Source organism: Schistosoma mansoni, chromosome W (genome assembly GCF_000237925.1).
Source record: "Schistosoma mansoni strain Puerto Rico chromosome W, complete genome".
In the NCBI taxonomy this organism is placed as follows: Eukaryota; Metazoa; Platyhelminthes; class Trematoda; order Strigeidida; family Schistosomatidae; genus Schistosoma; species Schistosoma mansoni.
This window is the reverse complement of record NC_031502.1, coordinates 57,835,748-57,849,930: the sequence shown is the minus strand read 5'-3', so window position 1 is coordinate 57,849,930 and position 14,183 is coordinate 57,835,748. Positions and strand designations below refer to the sequence as shown.

Sequence of the window (14,183 nt, the reverse complement as noted above, 5' to 3'; positions counted from 1 at the left end):
TCACAGAAACGAGGTTCCTGGACTTTTAACACCTGGATAGTAAATCAGTGATTGCAAATTTAAACACCACATACGTTCCAATTTCTAGCTAACACTAGAACTCGAGCCTTAGATAGACAATAGTTGCTGATGCTTAATTTTCTCTCACTATCTCTTTACTTACATCAGATACATAAATCAATAAATTTACTTCCTTATCCCTACGAGTTTAGGTCTTATTAACCGATAACTGGGATAAAACTGGAAGTTGCAGATCAGGTACTGAAGCAATGAATTACTGAACTGGATATGAACTGTTTGAAGTGTTTTACAACTAAGATTCTCTTTCTGCTACTGTATAAGATTATTCTATTGTTTAAGACTATTTAACAGTACAAACCCACTAGATCTTATCAAATTAAACCCAAGGTATTCAAATACTACCCGGGTGCCCAAACTGAAGCAGGTGGTTTTCTTAGAGGGTCATATCCCGAGCCTTTGACCTAAAGATCTGATCCACAAGGCGGTGGAGCATAGTAAGAAGATGCAGTCCCATAGTAGACGGTGACCAACAATTGATTTATACGCTATTTGTTCCCTCAGGATACTGGAACCCATGTGCACCATTGGTTTGGAATCAGGGTTTTCCAACTCCCCTAGGTGAACTTTCCGTGTCCATCAACCCGGTTAAAGAGTCAGACATTCACTTTTCGTCCTCTAAACTTCGTAAACAGCACCCTCGACTCGAGAAGGCAGTGAGTAGGACTTCCCTGACAGAGGCTATATACGAGTGGTCATGTGAGAGCATTACGAGAAGGAGAGCGGACTCTTCCCACTCTCAGGCATTTGGAGGCCATAAAAACCTTACCTTTTTTAATTACATAACAATTACACAAAACAAAAATAAAAAAATTAATAATTTGTTTATTTATAATAAAACAATTGAATGTAAACTAAAATCAGATCACTTTTAATGAACAAACTTGAAAAAAGGATTAAACGTTTACATTAATCTTGATCTATCATAGACCAATCTTCTAAATCAGCTAATTTATACCCTTTAATTAAAGGATAATTATCAATTTTAATTTGATTATCATTGGTTTTATATGTATAAGATCTTTTTGATTGAATAGGAAGACTTTTACGTGAAAGAAATTTAATTGGTGGTCCCGTCGGGGTCGGCTTTTCATGATGTGGGCACAATGGAATGGAATGATCTGTACTGGTAATCTTTTGATCAATAATTTGAGTAATATCTGTTATTGATTGATTGAACACATTTGAGTTGTTGTTTAATTCAATTTGTTTTATTGATTGTTTAGTGTTTTTCTTTATTGACTGATTAGGGATTTGTAACGTAGCCTGGGAATTATTAAGAAAAGAAAAAAGCAAAACAATAGGCATGAAAATAAAGGAAAAGTCTAAATGTTACATCCTATCGAATTCATACTGAATCACAAGCATTAAATGGATAAATGATGAAATTAAATTCAGTGGTCTAGGGGCTAAGCGTTCGCGCGCAAGACTGATAGATCCTGGGTTCGAATCTCGTGAAGCGGGATCGTGGATGCTCGCTGCTGAGGAGTCCCATAGTAGGACGAAATGGCCGTCCAGGGCTTCCGGGTTTTGCATGGTGGTCTAGCTTCAATTGACTAATGATCTCAACGATAAAATTACTAAAATCTCCACAAACTCTCTTCTGAAATTAAATTCATTTGGTGTTGTTTGTTTATATCTTCCAATTGTTGTTTAGGACTGTAATCGATCAGTCTATTATTGGCATATGTTCATCCTATGCGGATTGCCTCGATATAGCCTTAAGTCATAGGTACATCCATAAGTACAATTGCTCTGAAAGTTGGAAGGTCTTTGTATAGGAGGGTTATGATGCCTAATGGTTAGAGCATCGATTCTTCGGATTAATATAGGTATGTGGGTAGTTTGGACAATATGAAAGACTAGAAGAGTCATCCAAATAATCTCAGAAGTGAAGAGATATAATCTGTTCAGGTTTGGAATCAGTGTAACTTCTTTAACATAATCTGGACAGGAAAGATTAACTTCAGGAGAACTGTCATTATATTAAACATTCTGTTGATGATAGCTCAAAATAAAAAAAACAACAACATGGGATCCTAGGTATAATCAGCTGTTGACGAAGTTAAACACCTAGTTATATGAAAAAGGTACAAATAAGATAATCAAGAAATGCGTTAGATTTCAGACTGAAATTTCCACAAAACCCCTTCTGACTTTTATGGATATCATTGCCATGATTGAACTTGATAGTTTCAAATAAATTGAGCATTGCGTAGAAAGTTATATCCCAATGAGTAGAAAAGTTGTATTTCTGACATTTAGTGACTTAATATAAGTCACTTCTTCAGGGTAAATAAATAACTGAAATTAAATGAACACAAGTTTAAGTAATACAAAGGAAAGCAATGCAGAATATTTTCTTTGTACTACCTAAAATTAGTACGGAGCTGAAAGGCGGAGAACTACTGCATCCATCGTCAAAAAGGTACAAGTATTTATAAACAGTTGTTTACGCAAAATACAACATTCATTGACCGAACACCATCAGCAACAGCGTTTTGTGGGAGAGAACAAACCAGTAGGTTCCAGCTGAAGAGGAAATTAGGAAAAGACGTTGGAATTGGTTGATAGTACATAAATTAAGCAAATCACCAAACTGCATCACGAGGCAATCCCTAACTTGTAATGGTGAGGGGAAGAGAAAAAGAGGAAGGCCAAAGAATACATTACGTCGGGAAATAGAAGCAGATATGAAAAGGATGAGTAACAACTATAAAAAACTGGAAAGGATTTCTTGGGACAGGGTTGGATGGAGAATGTTGGTGGGTGGCTTATGTTCTTCCACGAAGGGCAACAGGCGTAACTTCTAAACTTATGTTCATTTAATTTCAGTTATTTATTTACTGTGAAGAAGTGACTTGAATTAAGTGACGAAACATTAGTAATACAATCTTTTTACTCATTGGGATGTAACAAAAGATATATATATTTATTACATTAACATATTGTTAGAAACAGACACTACAATAAAAAAAAATTCATTCATTTACATTTTGTTCAATAACATTATCCAATTCATTGACTTCAATTGGTATATTTTGAATAGATAATTGTTGAGTAGTTAGTGATACATCTGTCTTGGTACTGACTGGAATCAATGGAAGATTAACAGTAGAATTGGTAATGGAATCATTATTATTACTATTATCATTAGTAGTAGTAGTAGAAGAAGTGGTGGTGGTGGTAGTATTAGTATTAGTAGTAGCAGTAGTGGTAGTGGTAGCGGTAGTAGTAGTATTATCATTATTGATCGAATTCGAATTCCCAGTTTGTCTTGGAACTGTTATAGAATGTTGTTGCTGCTGTTGTTGTTGTCGTCGTTGCTGTTGCTGCTGCTGTTGTCGCTGTTGTTGTTGTTGTTGACTGGTTACCATAGTATCTTGTTCAACATCATTATTTTTTTGTTTTAATGTATTATTAATTAGATTAAATAAAGAAGGATTTTTTAAAAAATCATTTTTTCTTAATGTAGAATAATCAAAATTATTTACTATAATTCTTTGAGGTTTTGGTGTAATTTGTGCATATGGTATATAAATTTGTCCAGACCGATCTATAAGCCAATCACCAATATCATAAACAGTACGAATTGTATTATTAGTAAATTTCTGAAACTTGGTAGGAAAAAAATATAAAAAAAAGAAAAGAAAATGGTGTTATATTGCGATAAGAATAGTGAATGGTAAGTTTGGGATCCATTTATGAATCATTACTATGCATATGGTGAACAATTGCTCAGTTTCGTGGATTGGTTGAAGTTAGACATGAACACCATCGGATGCCGGCCAGCTTAGTGGTCTAGTGGTTAAGCACTCGCACGCGAGACTAGTAGGCCATGGGTTCGAATCTCGCGAGGTTGGATTCGCACTGATGAGGAATCCCACAGAAGGACGAAACGGCCGTTCAGTGCTTCCATGTGCTTCAGAACAGATAAGATCAAATATAGTTAAAAATTAGCTGAGTAATTTCAGGCATAGATTTTTGGAGAGCCCTACATTTGAATTCAGTAACTTTGTTAGTTTTACATAACTTTCAATGATTGTTTAATTAATATCACTTCACAATGGGAAGTATCTTCAATTTAATCAAATTTCAAAACAGTTATTTCATTGCTATCAGAAGGGGTTTTTGTGGAGATTTTAGTAATTTTATATAGTTGAAATTATGAGTCTCACGAGGAGGGATCGTGGATGCACACTGATGAGTAGTCCCACAATTGGATGAAACGGCCATCCAGTGATTCCAGGTTTCCCATGGTGGTCTAACTTCAATTGACTCATGATCTCAACTATAGAAAAATGTATTGTAAAGCATTTATGTATAATCCCTTTTTGATTAGAGAATTAGTAATTCAATTATTGAATTGATTTAGTTCTCTTACTTTGGAATTATTCAGAATATGTTCAAACAAACATAATATTAGTTATTCTTTAATCTAGGGAAATCTTTACATTATGTGCTTAAGTTGAATTTAATGAATGAAACATTGAGACTATTTATTCACTTACAATTATGGACATCTTACCATTGATGTTTAGGACTGCAACTGGTCAGTTTCTTATTGGCCATATGTGCATACTGTGTGGATCGCCTCGATATAGACTTAATTCACAAGCATTGTAAACAAAGATGGATAGTGGCTAGCAGTGGAATCCAGGACGTGCGTTTCGGCCTATTTGGGACTCATCAACTGGATATACCTGCATCTCAGAGTTGGTGTTCACTCTGAGACTCGAACCTAGTAACTTTCGCTTCAAACGCCCTTGCGTTATCCACTCAGCTACTGATTCCTGATAGCCGCTTGCTTGTGCAATGGGGTGAAGTTCAAATTCACTTGGTATGCAGGTGCATCGATCTGACGAGTCCCAAACGGGGCGAAACACGTGTCCTGGATTCCAGTACTAGGCACTATCCATCTTTGCTTATAATGTTTGTGAATTAAGGCAATATCGAGGCAATCCACACAGTATACATATATGGCCAATAAGAGACTGACCAGTTGCAGTCCTAAACATCAATGTGAAGATACAAACAAACAACACTAAGTGAATTAAATTATGGAAATGTTTTGTATAAGTATGATTTCATTTTTATCTCTAAGAGAAATTAATTAATTAATACACTTCATTAATACCCTAAAGGGAAGCGGAAAAGAGGAAGGCTAAAGAACACATTACGTTTAGAAATAGAAGCAGATATGAAAAGGATGAATGTTAACTGGAAAGAACTGGAAAGGATTGCCTAGGACAAGGTTGGATGGAGAATGGTGGTGTGCAACCTATACTCCTCGACGAGGGGTAACAGGCGTAAGTAAGTAAAGTAACTTAACCAGTATTCGGTGTTTTATTACCGCTAAAGTGATGACCTACAATAATGCTGTGCTGAGAATTTATTACTCTTGTAGCTGTAAGTAATTCCCCAAAATCAATAGCTTTTTAAGTGTTCGACATTGGATGCTGACAACATTAGTTTAAGTAGACTTGTTTAACTGAAGGCGTTTGGTCATGCATCCACACCAGATCACATTACAGCTCAGCGTGGGAAACATCTCCTACGTTCACTAGCCAGATTAGATCAATCGCTTCTCGATATATTAATAACTCATAAAATATATCTTTCCAACCTCTTCGCATCTGACTTCTGAATTTAACCAAGTGGGGGACGATTTGAATATAAAAGGTGTTACTGGTTAATAGTTGTCAAACTACAATACTGGTGGTATCTTCACTCTGTAATAAATAGTTCAATCATTATTGGTTATGTAACATATAATCAACTGTAACTTAGTGAAATCATTATAGGCTAGAAAAAAAATTTAGGAAAACAAAAAAAAATGGTAAGCAAAGATGGATAGTGGCTAGCTGTGGAATCCAGTTTGACGCGCGTTTCGTCCCATTTGGAACTCGTCAGCTGGATTTACCTCCATCTCAGAGTTGATGTTCACTCTGAGACTCGAACCCAGTAACTTTCGCTTCAAACGCCACCGCGTTATCCACTCGGCTACTGAGTCCTGATAGCCACTTGCTTGTACAATGGGGTGAAGTTGAAATTTAAACAAAAAAAAGTGTTTACTGTAGTTTCTTTTCTTTTCTCACGATCACTTGGTTGACTATTTGTAGTTGTATAAACAGAATTATGAACTTCATCATAAATAAATTCCATGGATGAACCATTGTTATTATTATTAGGATTCATTAATGAATTATGCATTGGATACTTGGAATAGGATGAATTTTGTGGTAAACTTGGATATTGTGACGTATATTGTAATTGATTTTGACGTAGAATAGGATAATTAGCAATAGGTGATGATGGAATGGAATTTGATTTATGATAAACAAATGGTGAAGGATTATTATGAATCATTGTCATCATGTTAGTTGGTTCAACCCATTGTTCATTGGTAGTTGCAATCGTTGTAGCTACTGTAGTAGGTGATTTAACTGTAACTTTGGGTGTTTCCGGTGGACTAACATGTTGAATATAATTTAACCTTGTTTTTGGTGTTAATTTTCTAGGTTGATCTATACAGAGTAATTGATCAAGACAGTTATTTCTTGAATGACCGATATGAAGATTTTCTTGAAAAAAAAAGAAATCAAAACTGATATAATCGATAATAGTTGATAGATTAGTGATAAACAATATTGTGTTTTTCACCGAGATTACAATATATGAACTAACCAATCAGATTTAGGGTAACAGATCACATCATCCAACTGAGAGACAAAGAAAAGATGCAGTATAAAGTAGATGGTTAGCTACAGTTCTATTTCTTCTGTACCCGGGATCAGAAGGACATAACTTACTAGTTTGGAGAAGTCTTAGGAACTTATAGCACCTATAAATGTAATAACTGAGAAACACCACTCTACCACTTATTGGCATTAGATGCGTCAATGAAGGTGATGTGAGTAGCCTATGAATTTGTAGCTTGAGAGACATCTGACGTTATCGGAAGGTTTTCGGCCTTTTTTGGTGATAGTGTTTTGTCTGGTATATCGTTCAAAAGCTTCAGTAGTGACAATAGCCCTGCCAAAAGCAATGTTATTAGCCCAAAGTTCTAGGCTGCCCATTATATTTTATGCAGAGTTCACATTATATGGAATGTTATGTGGCGAGTGCTGCAGTCGATCTTCGAGAAGTGCCCAACCAAGGACCTGACAATTCTGATGCGAGATTTCAATGCCAAGGTTGGAATGGACAACATTGGATACGAAGACGTCATGGGACAACGTGGACTGGGAGAAAGGAACGAAAATGGTGAGAGATTTGCAAACCTATGTGCCTTCAATAAACTGGTCATAGGTGGCACCATATTCCCACACAAAAACATACACAAAACCACTTGGATTTCACCGGATCACACTACACAGAATCAAATCGACCATATCTGCATCAACAAAAAGTTCAGGAGGACGATGGAGGATGTGAGAACCAGGAGAGGAGCTGATATAGCATCCGATCATCATTTGCTGGTCGCCAAGATGAAACTAAAACTTAAGAAGCAATGGACAACGGCGCGGACAACATCACAAAAGTTTAACACGGCCTTTCTTCGAGATGCTGACAAACTCAACAAGTTCAACATAGCCCTCAGCAACAGGTTCCAGGCCATTCATGATTTACTCAATGGAGAGGGAACTACCATTGAGAGCAACTGGAAAGGCATCAAGGAGGCAATCGTTTCAACATGTCAGGAGGTTCTGGGCCAAAAGAAGCACCATCACAAGGAATGGATCACTGTTGGTACACTGGATAAAATTGAAGAAAGAAGGAACAAGAAGGCAGCAATCAATATCAGCCGAACAAGAGCGGAAAAAGCCAAGGCACAAGCCGAATACACAGAGGCAAACAAGCAAGTGAAGAGGAGCATCAGAACCGACAAACGTAAATATGTGGAAGATTTAGCGATGACAGCGGAAAAGGCTGCAAGAGAGGGAAACATGCGACAACTGTATGATACAACAAAGAAACTTGGTGGAAATTACCGTAAGCCAGAAAGACCAGTGAAAAGCAAGGAAGGCAAAGTAATCACCGACATTGAAGAACAACGAAACAGGTGGGTAGAACACTTCAAAGAACTCTTGAATCGACCAGCTCCACCGAACCCACCCAACATCGAAGCAGCACTCACGGACCTCCCAATCGATGTTGGCCCACCAACAATTGAAGAGATCAGCATGGCCATTAGACAAATCAAGAGCGGCAAAGCAGCGCGACCAGACAACATCCCGGCAGAGGCACTGAAAGCAAATGTAGCAGCAACTGCCAAGATACTCCACATCCTCTTCAGTAAGATTTGGGATGAAGAACAAGTACCAATAGACTGGAAAAAAGGACTTCTGATCAATATACCAAAGAAAGGCGATCTCAGCAAGTGTGACAACTACAGGGGCATCACTCTTCTCTCAATATCAGGAGAAGTCTTCAACAGAGTATTGTTAAACAGGATGAAGGATTCCGTGGACGCCCAACTTCGAGATCAACAAGCTGGATTTCGTAAGGATAGATCGTGCACAGATCAAATCGCAACTCTACGTATCATTGTGGAACAATCAATCGAATGGAATTCATCACTGTACATCAACTTCATCGACTACGAGAAGGCATTTGATAGCGTGGACAGGACGACACTATGGAAGCTTCTTCGACACTACGGCGTGCCTGAGAAGATAGTCAATATCATACGGAACTCCTATGATGGACTAAACTGCCAAATCGTCCACGGAGGACAACTCACCGACTCGTTCGAGGTAAAGACCGGTGTTAGACAAGGTTGCTTACTCTCACCCTTTCTCTTTCTCCTGGTCATCGACTGGATCATGAAGACGTCAACATCTGGAGGAAATCACGGGATACAGTGGACAGGCAGGATGCAGCTTGACGATTTAGACTTCGCAGATGATCTGGCTTTTCTACCACAAACGCAACAACAAATGCAGGAGAAAACGACCAGTGTAGCAGCAGCCTCAGCAGCAGTAGGTCTCAATATAAACAAAGGGAAAAGCAAGACTCTCCGATACAATACAACATGCACCAATCAAATTACACTTGACGGAGAAGCTTTGGAAGATGTGGAAATCTTTACGTATCTGGGCAGCATCATCGATTAACACGGTGGATCAGATGCAAATGTGAGGGCGCGGATCGGCAAAGCAAGAGCAGCATACCTACAACTGAAAAACATCTGGAGCTCAAAACGATTGACAACCAACACCAAGGTTAGAATTTTCAATACAAATGTCAAGACGGTTCTACTGTATGGGGTGGAGACGTGGAGAACTACAAAAGCCATCATCCAGAGGATACAGATGTTTATTAACAGCTGTCTACGCAAGATACTTCGGATCAGATGGCCAGACACTATCAGCAACAAGTTACTGTGGGAGAGAACAAACCAGATTCCATCCAGCAGAGGAAGAAATCAGGAAGAAGTGCTGGAAGTGGATTGAGCACACCTTGAGGAAATCACCCAATTGCGTCACAAGACAAGCCCTCACATGGAATCCTGAAGGTCAAAGGAGAAGAGGAAGACGAAAGAACACATTACACAGAGAAATGGAGACAGACATGAGAAGAATGAACAACAACTGGAAAGAACTAGAAAGGAAGGTGGAGGACAGAGTGGGTTAGAGTATGCTGGTCGGCGGCCTATGCTCCATTGAGAGTAACAGGCGTAAGTAAGTAAGTAAGTATGTGGCGAGTAAAGAAAACATTACTTGATCATTATGTCTCTAGAATGTGCCAACAAGTACGTCTCAATTGTTTCTGGAATTAGAGTACACGGTATGACATGACATCGACATGGTAACCATAGGAATAAATGGACCATCTGAAATCCAGAAACCCAACGAGGAGCCCGATAATGTTTACAATGAGGTTTATCCGGGTTGCCAACAATTTCAACAACCAGCCGATGACAAGGATTCTGGCGATTGGGCTAGATGTTTACGATGCAGTGCGCTTAGTCATTTTGTCCAGGACAGTAAAGAGCTACTGAGCATAGAATCCCATGGTAATGATGCTTGATGAACAAACCTGTAAGTAATGTACATATTCGTTTTTATATAATTAGATGAACTTGTTTTGTCATCTAAACTGAATAAAATGATTATTCTTATGTGTTTGGTAACATTTTGTTTATACTTTTTTGCATTGGGATGAATGTGGTTTCGTCTTAGTGCCTTCCTTTTTTATTTCAGATGAGTTGAGGATTTCCAAGAGAGCGAGAAATGGTCCTGTTTAAAGCAACCTTACAAAATGATTTAACGGTCTACCATTTCGCTTGAAGCTGAAGAAAGTAAAAGTTGTATTACAAATTCATTATGTACAATTATTTACAATATTAGATTCATTACAACTGTACTATTAAACATAAAGTCTGCTCTTCGTCAATTTTTTTAGGATTCCAACCAACAGATTAGTAGAAAACTTACTGGTTTAATATAGGCAAAGATGGATAGTAGCTAGCAGTGGAATCCAGGACACACATTTCGTCCTATTTGGGACTCGTCAGCTGGATGTACCTGCATCTCAGAGTTGATGTTCACTCTGGGAGTCGAACTCAGTACCATTCGCTTCAAACGCCACTGCGTCCTAGAGTGAACATCTACTCTGAGGTGCAGGTACATACAGCTGACGAGTCCCAAATAGGACGAAACATGCGTTCTGGATTCCACTCCTAGCCACTATCTGTCTCTGCTTATAATGCTTGTGAATTAAGGCTATATCGAGGCAATCCACACAGTACGCACATATGCCAATAGGAGATTGATCAATTGCAGTCCTAAACATCAATGGGAATATTCAAACAAACAAATATAACCAATCAAATAAGCCAAGTTCTAATGAGCAATAATCCCAGTAATGTATACATTAACTTACTTAAATAATTTTTCACAGTATAACATCGTATAAAAAAGAATATATTGAAAGCGATTGAAACACCAACGAGTCCAATAATTAATTGTATCAGATTAGGTGAAATATCTGTGAGTAACAAAAGTAAACAAAATTCTCTATTATCAGAAAGGGGTTTTGTAGAGATTTTAGTAATTTTATATAATTGAAATCATGAGTCAATTGAAGCTAGACCACCATGGAAAACCTGGAAGCACTGGATGACCGTTTCGTCCTACTGTGGGACTTCACAGCAGTGAGGATCCACGATCCCGCCTCATGAGATTCGAATCCAGTACCTACCAGTCTCGCGCCAGAGCAATTAACCGACAGACCACTGAGCCGGCATCCGATGGTGTTAATGTCTAACTTCAACCAATCCACGAAATCGAGAAACCATTCACCAATGTCTTCAGTGGATTGATATCTCTCGACAGACATGGTTGAACTCCACTGGTCACTGCTTCTCACTAGAACTCCAGGAAATACCTCACGGTATAATCATATGAGTTATGAATTTGCCTATTAGATACGCTTAAGACTACTCATCTGATTTTCTGATGTTTTGATTTAAGCTTCAGAAGCGTAAGAGTTTCCATGATCGATTGATGATGTTACAAATACACTAATACAGTTAGTGGAGTTATTGTTTGTAGTGTAAAAGAAAGATAAAAGTGAATATATCTAGTAAATTTATGTGTTTCTATTATCAGAAATAGTTAACGGTTGATACTTTCGAGAAGTTTTCAGGTCGAGTGAAACAAATAATCCTGAGTAGCTGAGTTTTTAACATTTGCTCAACACATTGCTGTTTAAAATAAAGAATTCTGATAGAATGGATCAACGTCCTGAGATCCGACAGTCAATTAGTGGATAAAACTTTACTTGGCTAATCTCTTTTAAATAAAATCTTAGTAAACAGTTGTAAGCAACGTTTTGAGGCATATCTAAAGTGCTAAATGAAAAGAAATTACAAACCTAACATTAGCTGATATAGAGCAATCTTCTGGAAGCCTTGGAACTATGTATGTGATACTAGCTAGCACTCATCAATGAGTCGAATTCAGGACCTTCAGGGAATTAATGTTTCCCTTTGGATTTAAACCCGCGTCATCCACCATCACAGTCAAAGTGAATACCATTAAGTTATTTGAATGGCGGCTGAACTCCTTTATGATTAAGGGATCCACAATACCCACAATATTTGTTTTAAATCACTGAAATTTAACTCAGTACATGTAACTTCTATTAGATATGGGCGAATGATTATTCTACGAGGAATAATTAGGTATAGTTCCATTGTGTAATTATTGGACGATCGGTTATTAATGATTAAACATCGTCCCAATTGTGAGTCTTTATTTACCTCACTAACTGTTGATCTATGCTTATCAGTTTCGCAATTATCATATTTAATCCTATGAGTCTGGAGTGACAATAATAAAAGGTTTATCGGCTTTCTATGTCATTCTTCTGATTAGCTATTGGGGAACGAGTGAGCTCGTTGAACCATTTGTAGGGCCAGTGAAATGTCACTGAACCCTAGCCAAATCACCCGCCAGTTGGGTCACTAAATATAGAACGGATCATCGATCCCCGTCAAGGTCAAGGACAATCAACGCGCATCAGTTAATCATACGCCATGGACTGGCCCATGAGGCAGTGGTTCTACTTTCGCTTGTATCTACTTTAACTAATATATTCCTGTAATAACGTCCTTTGTGTTGTACAGTCTTCAGAGCATACATGGTCCCTTGATGAGTCGATGGGGCAACCCACGTAAGGTATGGATCGCCAGGTGTGACTTCAGCGTTAGTTGGTTCGTCACCATTCTCGTCTAACTCTAGTAGGCCACCAATCATTCGACATAGATCATCAACGTTGATGGTCTACACATTAAATTGAGAATTTCATCTTCTTTGTTGTCGTTTGATTATATTATTGATCAAAGTGAACGTCATTGATCTGGTAGGCATAAAGCTAACTTGTAATAAGTGGACTTCATAATGATGGATTCGATCAAGCGACAACATAAGAAATATGAACTCATAAAAACAATTGCCTCCTTCTATTTCCCAGAACTTACCTATTGGAGTTGTAATATCTATAACTGTTTCATATTTGTTGACTGTTTTCATATTTGTTAGATTACTTTTATGAATTGTAGTGGTTAACTTTTGTTGAATATTGTAGGAATCCAATTCAACGGAATTAGATCGTTTTCCACGAAATGTACACCACCATTGTCCTTTCTCGTTAATAGCATTTAAATGTATCAAATATTCAATTTGGATATGATCATTTGCCATAGATCGATAAATGCATTTAGGAATAGCTAGTGTTACAGCATGATTACAAATTGTCGATGCTTTTGACCATCATTACAATAAGAATAAGTAAGAATAACAAAAGACAGAAGTTGAAAATTCGAACGTTATTAAGAACATATGAGAAGATGAAAACTGATGTGTTGAAAGCAATCAAGAAAAAACTCTGGACCTAGATTCAGCAAAGAGTATTAGCAATCATTAAGAACCTGGTGTTGGATCACACATCGTCAAGAATCCCTTTACGAGACTAATACCATTTCATTAATTTATCCACAGCTAGCCTGGATAAGGTCAAATGTTAGGTGGTCGAAAAAGAACAAGGGAAATCTTTGGCCTAAGCTCTTCACTAGCTGTCATTCATTACCAAGATGTATCTTGAACCTTGGGGGAACCGATTCTTCTTGTGAGATTCCAGTCACAATATGAGATATTATAGGTGAGCTTTGCAGTCCGTGACTGACTTGTAAGACTAAAGTATTTACAACTGATTGATTACTGAATAGTGACCACTGTTTGTCTAGTCGTTTTTAGCGATGATCATGTTCTATCGATAAATTCACAATGTGGCCACTAATCGAAGTGACTCAACATTAACAAAAGTCTTCCGGAAGATCTAAAACCAATTACAATGCACTACTTAGCAATAAATATATATGATATGGTCTAAATAATTTAGTCAGATATGATAAATAAATAAGCAGATTTCTTCAACATGGCAAATGATATGCATTTACTAGTCAACCATTAAGGGAATCATGCGATCAGCCTGTTTCGAGCAACATTGTATTGCAAAAGTCTCATGCATTTTAACAAGACCAAAGAAAAATCATTTCGATGAGAAGCAGTAAATGAATCAGCTATTCCGAACGA

At 37.6% G+C, this 14,183-nt stretch overlaps 1 protein-coding gene across 1 annotated transcript; it reads right to left on the bottom strand.

Moving 5' to 3' along the window:
• Positions 1-987: 987 nt before the first annotated feature.
• On the bottom strand, positions 988-13,292 carry Smp_163930 (hypothetical protein; the record flags this gene model as incomplete). The annotated part of the gene is made up of 5 exons (XM_018790294.1): positions 988-1,344; positions 3,573-3,695; positions 6,154-6,662; positions 10,969-11,073; positions 13,070-13,292. The coding sequence occupies 5 exons, from the start codon at positions 13,290-13,292 to the stop codon at positions 988-990; spliced, it is 1,317 nt and encodes a 438-aa protein (XP_018655652.1).
• Positions 13,293-14,183: the final 891 nt, after the last annotated feature.